The sequence below is a fragment of the Nannospalax galili genome, unplaced genomic scaffold, assembly GCF_000622305.1.
Source record: "Nannospalax galili isolate Female #2095 unplaced genomic scaffold, S.galili_v1.0 scaffold10, whole genome shotgun sequence".
Taxonomy (NCBI): domain Eukaryota; kingdom Metazoa; phylum Chordata; class Mammalia; order Rodentia; family Spalacidae; genus Nannospalax; species Nannospalax galili.
The window spans coordinates 5,345,987-5,353,672 of record NW_008331140.1 but is presented as its reverse complement, the minus strand read 5'-3'; the positions used below and the strand labels follow the sequence as shown (position 1 = coordinate 5,353,672).

At 34.2% G+C, this 7,686-nt stretch overlaps 1 protein-coding gene across 5 annotated transcripts in view; it reads left to right on the top strand.

Annotated features, from left to right (window-relative positions):
• Dach2 (dachshund family transcription factor 2) overlaps nucleotides 1-7,686 on the top strand; it is a 597,198-nt gene that overhangs the window by 501,697 nt on the left and 87,815 nt on the right. For all 5 annotated transcript variants that reach the window (XM_008822462.1, XM_008822494.2, XM_008822484.1 and 2 more), the window contains one exon: nucleotides 5,347-5,482. In XM_008822462.1, coding sequence (XP_008820684.1) covers nucleotides 5,347-5,482 — 136 coding nt within the window. The remainder of the gene's footprint in view (nucleotides 1-5,346; nucleotides 5,483-7,686) is intronic.

The window sequence follows — 7,686 nt, the reverse complement described above, 5'->3', positions numbered from 1 at the left end:
TATGTTTGAACACAAAAATCACATAATTATCTGAATAGATGTAGAAAAGACCTTTGACTAAATTCAATATGTTTTCATGATCAAAGTCCTCAAGAGAACAGGACTTTGAGAGCACACTTTAGAAAATACTTCCTACGTGTCACAAATCCACAGTCATTATCATCTGAAATGGAGAAAAAAAAACTTTAAACAATACCATTAAAGTTAGGAATGAAGTAGTGCTTCCCGTGAGCTATACTCTTTTCAATATACTGCTTGCAGCCATATCTAGAGAAATAAGAGAAGAGAAGGAAATTAAATAGACACTGGTAGCATAAGAAATCAAGTTATCTCTATTTTCAGATGATATAATATTATATATGAGTTTAAAAAACTTAGAAATGTTCAAAACTTTCAGCAATGTGTCAGGATACATAATCAACTTACAAAATTTATTATTCTTTTTATATAACAATTGTAAGTGTGCTGAGTAAGAGATCATGAAAATATTTCCATTCACAATGGCTTCAAAAATATCTACAAATAAACCTTAAAATGAAAACTAAAATCTCAAATGAAATTGAGGAAGACACTAAAAATGGAAAGTTGTTCCATGCTTGTTGAAAGAGTTAATACTGTGAAAATGACTATCCTACAAAAAAATCAATTTACATATTCAGTGAAATCTCAATCAAAATCTTATGAAATTCTTCAAAGAAATATAATAGATTTTATATTGTTCAATTGAACTACAAAAGATCTTGGGAAGGCAAATAAATCTAAGCAAAAATAGCAATGCTAGAGAAAGCACCATACCAGATTGGTACATCAATTAAAAAATAGAAAACTCAGATGTTAGTGTATATAATTACAGCCATCTGATATTTGACAAAGATGCCAAAAACACACACAGCAAGGGAAGCAACTTCAACAAATGGTACTAGGAAAATTGAATATCCAAACATAGAAGAATTGAATCAGATGCATATATTTCACTCTGCATAAAAGATCAATTCCAAATAGACCAAAGACCTCAATGTAAAACCTGAAACACTGAAAAGGCTAGAAGGAAACGTTGAGAGTACCCTGCAAGATATAAGTGAAGAAAAGAACTTTTCTGACTAAGACTCCATTTGATAAATGGGAATTCATAAAAGGAAAAAAAAAACTTTTGCACTGCAAAGGAAAGAATCAATTTAGTAAAGAGGAAGCCCACAGAATGGGAGATAATCTTTGACAGCTACATATTTAATACAGGATACATACCTATAATGTACAAATTACTCAGAAAATCAATCAAGAAAAGAAATAACCAAATTAGGAAAAAATGGGCCATGGAAGAAATAAAAATGAATAAGAAATATCTTTGAAACGATTCATCATCTTTAGAATTTAGGGAAATTCAATTTAAAACTACTGTTATATTTCATCTTACCCCAGACAGAATGGCTAAGATGAAGAAAACAACTGAAAACAAATGCTGGAGATGTTGTGGGAAAGGGGAATGCTCATGGATTTTTGGTGAGATTGTAAAATAGTGCAGCCACTAAGAAAATCAGTTCTCAATAAATTAAAAATAGATGTACCATACCATACTTGGAAGGACTCAACAACCTACCTCAGAGACACCTCTCAGGCATGTTCATTGCCGTTTGATTCAAGACACCTAGGAAATGGTAAAACATAGGTGTCTTTCAACTGATGAATACATGAGAGAAATATGGTAAACATACAGAGTAGAATTCCATTCAGCTGCAATAAAAATGAAATTCTGAAATTTACAGTTAAGTGGACAGAGCTGAAGGTAATTATTCTGTGGAAGCCCAGACCCCAAACATAAATGTCATGTTACCTTTTTTTGTAAATTGTTTTTATTGAATTTTTGTGGATTTCATACAGAACATCTCAGTCTTTATTATCTTTATACCCTGTCCCCACTGGAAGCCTCCCATAGGTCCCCACCAGATTCTGTCATTTGTATTAAGGTCTATTGCGTCAAGCTACTGTCCCCAGATGTTCCTCAGTGAAAGTTCATCTATTGAGGTCATGTCAGCTTATCTAGAGTTCCTCACTTTAGGAAGATCAGCTCTTCCTCATCTATCAGTAATTTCTTCAGCTAAGATTGGGGTCTGTTGTCCTTTTCCCCAGTTCTATGCTGGTTTTTTTGTCTGCTTGTGTTTGTAAGGGGCTTGTTTATGCTGACACCATTGCTGTAGATTCATATGAGCAGGGTCGCAAGATTTTAGAGGACTCTATTTCCATATGGTTGTGCATCTCTTCCGTGGCTCATACAATCTTTCCAACCTCTCTTCTGCAATAGTCCCTGAGCCCTGGGTGGGTGAAGTTTAACATAGGAATCTTATCCATGAACCTACATTATTTAGAATATTAATCTCCATGCTTTGGCCATTTGTGACCTTTCATGTTCCTGGTAGTCTTTTGCCTGTGGGAGCTTCATTAATGAGAATTGAGAGATTCATTCATATCCTATTTACCCCTGTTCTATGTTCCATGAGCCTTAGATACAGCGATTTCATTGTGGATGTGTCATTTAGGCCTGGACAATTCATAGAAAATGTCTGTGTTTGACCAGAGACTTGGTGATAGTCTCTGTCTGGTACAAAAGAAATTTCTTTGATGAGTGGTGACTGAGATATTTGCATGTAAATTCCAGGATACATATTTTGCACATCGTAAGAAATTCCATTAGCCTAAGGATGTGACAGTCTTGGGGTTTTCTCTAAGATCTATGACCTCTCCAGCCACATATACTTAGTTATATTTACAGTACCACACTTGAGTTTCCTTTCACTGAGCTGGTTTTTAGTCCAATTATGTAGTTGTTGATTGCCCCCAAGATAAAAAGTGCACCAATGTTGTATGCTGTGCTGACCATTGATGTAGTTATTTGATCTTGAAGCTGGTGTTGGGCCATCAATTGAGGATTTCCCTTGGTACCTTTATAGTGCTCGCCAAAGCTATGAGAGCTAGCTTTCAGGCAAGGTGGTTTCCAGTTCAGTTCCAGCTCCATTTCTCCAAATCCTGTGTGCAAAGTATGTTCTGTCTTCAGCAGTAGGGTCTTACCTTCAAGTTCTGTGAAGCAATCAATGGCTGTGGCAATAGCGTGTGTCATTTTGGGAGTCTCACACACAGTTATTCTGAGTTTGACAAGTTGTGAAACTGTTATCGTCCCTTTTTATTAAAAAAAGAAATATAAGGATGCATATTTAGAGTACAGTTAATCTTTATGCTTTTAAGAAATCTTGATCAGATTGGGCTTAGTAAAACTAATATTATCTGCCTCTCCTAATGTCCTCAATTGTACCTTTTTGGCTATATAATGTAGCATGTTTACAGTTTACTGGCAATTAAGAAATGTCGTGAATATGTTTGGAAGGGAAAAGTCATCCAAGCAGATTTTGCAAAATGTTAACCAATAATAGTAAAATAATAACTTTCAATTCTTATTTTATTATTTTTATTTAAATTTTTCTTCAGCATATTTATAAATTTTGAGTTTCTCATACAATATCAATGAGAAAATATACATGCACATTCTTGATAAACTAATTCATGTTGTTATGATGATTGGACTATTGATAACATAATTATTGATGCTTAGACAGAATATTTAGTTTAAGAAATTTATTTTGATAAAAATAAATATTTCATGTTAACCTGTCTCTGCATGTCTATTACTCAATCATTCTTATTCATTATGTGCTTAAATATTGCCATTTAGTGTTTGTATTGATCAATTAATTTAATGTTCATATTTACTCATCAGTGCGTGATTCCTAAACATATTGATCACATTTGGTGTTTCACTGCAATTTTTGATCTGTTTAAGACAGAATCGCCCTGTAACCTCAGCAGGCCTAGAAATAGCTATGTAGGCTAGACTGGCCTCATTCTCATAGAGGTCTTCCTGCCTCTGCCTCTTGAGTGCTGGCATTAAAGGCATGCACCATTGAGCCCAGATCATTGCAACTTTTATAATGAAAAAATTTCAAACTCAGGAATGGAGAGATGGCTCAGTGGTTAAGAGCACTGGCTGTTCTTACAGAGAACCCAGGCTCAGTTCCTAGCACTCACATTGTGGTTGACAACCATCTGTAACTCCAGTTCCAGGGGAGCCAACAGCATCTTCTGACCTCCATGGGCATTGCACAACACAGGTGTACTTACATACATGCGGGCAACACACTCATACACATAAAATAAAAAATAAAATATTTGAGAAAAATCTTGAAGCTTATAACAGATACTATGAGTGCATATTAAGTATTTAAGTTTTATTCAGATTCCTTATTTAAATGTAAAAATCCTAAGCAATTGGCATTGGTAGACCTAATTTCATTTTCAAACTTCATTATTGAATCCTTTGATTTTCAAAATGTTATGTTGCTTGAAATCAGCATACATTTCTAAATCTTCATATGTCAAAATATATAGTTTTCTAATTTAGTTCTGTACAGAACTATGATACATAAGCCCTGTGTTACCATGTATAACACTTATTCCATACTTCTTAAGTATTTGTATTTTTGAATTATCCTTAATTACGTAGCAGTTTTACTCTTCAGACTTTGACATGAACTTTGTATCAGTCACATTTTCAATAATAGTTTTCACTACAAAGCTACATTTATGAAACTCCTCCTCTCTCCTTCTCTCTCTCTCTCTCTCTCTCTCTCTCTCTCTCTCTCTCTCTCTCTCCTCTCTGTCGTGTGTGTGCATGTGTGTGTGCTCTTTTTGAGTACAGAGGTTGATGGTGTGTGTCTCAATTGTTATCCACCTTATTTTTTGAGAATGGATCTCTTGTACTTGGAGATCACCATTTTGGACTAGACTGGCTAGCTACTGAACTCCAGAAACTGTCCTATCTCTATCCCTCCCAGAACTGGGGTTATAGACACATGCAAACACATGCTGGTGTGTGTGTTTGTATGTGTGTGTGTGTGTGCATTTGCGTTTGTGTTTCTGTGTGTGCGTGTGTGTGTGTGTGTGTGTGTGTGTGTGTGTGTGTAAGCTATGAATGTGAACTCAAGTCCTCATGTTTGCATAGGGCGCTTTACGTACTGCAGCATCTCCCCAGACCATTATTTATTATTGTTTTTTTAGGAACACAAGGCTAACTTCCATTCACCCACTTGTAGTCTTTTATTTGACTCTTGCAATGTCTTTTTAATTTTACAATAACAGAAGTATATATATTTTTATCTAATCACATGTACTGAAGACCAGGAGCTTTGCTGTACATACTCTCAAGATAAGTCAGAGGTGACTGTTTCAAATCATATTGGCAAAACTATCAAGAAAACTTTGGCACACACTTGAATTATTTCTTGTTTTATTTTGTGTCAGGAGAGGATCCCAGAGAGTCCTTCTCCTGCTCCATCTCTTGAAGAAAGTCATCGACCTGGAAGCCAGACCTCCTCCCACCCCAGCAGCAGTGTGTCCAGTTCTCCTTCTCAGATGGATCATCATTCAGAAAGAATGGGTGAGTATCTTGCCTGAATAAACTGATTAGATTATAATAATTGAGGCAGTTCCATGTTACAAAATTGTGGTGATAGAAAGAAGATGGAGAAACTGACAGTTACTCAATATAAATAGCTTTTGAATTTTTTGAAATTTTTGACATAATACAACCAACAAATTGAAAGTACCATTTTTTTTTATCTTTAAGGACTTCCATAAGTATATGTCTTGATCTCATGGTAACAATACATCAGATTTTTTGGTCAAGTGTATATTAATTAGATCAATATGTTGGCATGTAACATCTACTGTTATATAATAATTACATCATCTCTAAAATAATGTAGATAAAATATCCTTCAGGGAGATAATCACTTAAGAGTGATTAAAAAGTAAACCAGGACCTGGAGAGATGGCTCAGTGGTTAAGAGCACCAACTGCTCTTGCAGAGAATTCGGGTTCAATTCCCAGTACCCATGTGGTGACTAACAACCATCCACAACTATAATTACAGGGAAATCTGACTCCCACTTATGACCTTCTCGTGCATTCACAACACAGGTGCACTTAGATACATGCAAGCAATACACTCATACACATAAAAATGATTAAAAATTAAATCAACATGCACTATGCCATGATGGCAACAATTTTCATAAAAAGATGTTTATGAAACTTTTTTCTACCTCTTTGTCTCAGAAGTGTTACATTTTAGATATCGGCTGTGATAGAATTTCTATCAGACATTTGAATCTATCCATAGGTCTCTTATAGTAGCTATCTAAAAAATCTTGGGTATGACATTTAACCATTGTGATGTCCTTTGACTCTTATATGGGAATAAATATTTCCATATCTGTTACAGAAGATTACTGTGAGATCATATAACCTGACAATCCATGAATAAACACTTCAAAAAATCAATGTGCTAAAGAAATATGAAAAGATAGACACATTTTTTTCTATTTTTTAACTTTGATATTTTATCATTCTTGCTTTATAATTTTACTCTTGTATACAAATATTACTAGCAGAACTCAGCTATAATATATTCTCACTTAGTATATAATTACAGGTCAATCTTGCTTGGTAAATTTTTCATTACTCTTCTGTAGCCACACCATCCAATATCCTATGTTTACATTTCCTTTAATAATTTTTTTTCTGATTTTGTATCAGAATGTCTCTGGAGATGTTTAATGTACTTTAGATTTCTACAGTTCATATTAGTACTTGTTTTATCCTCTCCAAAACAAATTGATTTTAAGAGAAGGGTAGAAATTTAGGGGATTATGATGCATGTTCTATCCTGGATTTGTGTATTATGGAAGAATAAAGATAATTTCTCTTTTGTAGAAATTCTTCCAAGTCTAATTTAGCCTGTCAATGTAATACATTATTTGTGTTTCTAGTTTCACATAAGTCCAGTGATTCCTAACCAGTTTCTGTATCATAATCACCTGTGGAGTTTTTAATAACACACTTAGAATTTGATTCACTTGTTCTAGAACATAGCTGGAACAGCAATGTTTTGTTTTGCTTTTCAGTATGTCTTTAGCAGATTCTAAAGCACAGTTAGGTTTAAGCAATGATGAGTTCATGGTACTTAGAAACTAAGTTTACTTCCTGAAAGAGGTGACAGAGATCCTTTATCTTTCCCTTAGGTTATGAATTTAGAGTACCTGGTTTTAATAACCTTTACAACTGATTAAAAGGGATCTGAGCAAGAAAAAAAGCTAAAACTGGATGATTACTTTAAAGAAGTACACTCTGTAGCCCTGGCTGATCTGAAACTTGCTATGTAGACCAGGCTAGCTTCAGCTCACGGGGATCTGCCTGCCTCTGCTGGGACTAAAGGCAGGCAACACACACCAAAATTTATTATAACTAAATAAATTTTAAAGAATCAAGAAACTAGAGCACATGTAATTCTGTTGGGATAATATTTATATTAGCATATTAAAATATTTTAGTAATATTGAGAGAACAAATGAAAGATATCTAATGCACCTGTATCTATATTATCTTTATATATGTGAGAAAAAGAATTATTCAATGAGTTCTGGCTAGAAGTAAAATACATTTGGTAAAAGTTATAACATAAGAGGACAGGTCACTTATCTAAATCAAATATTTCCAGAACAGTGTATAGTTCTAGAAAAATTACTGGTAAATAGCAGATATCTAATTCCACTGACAGTAATTTGGCATTATATACACATT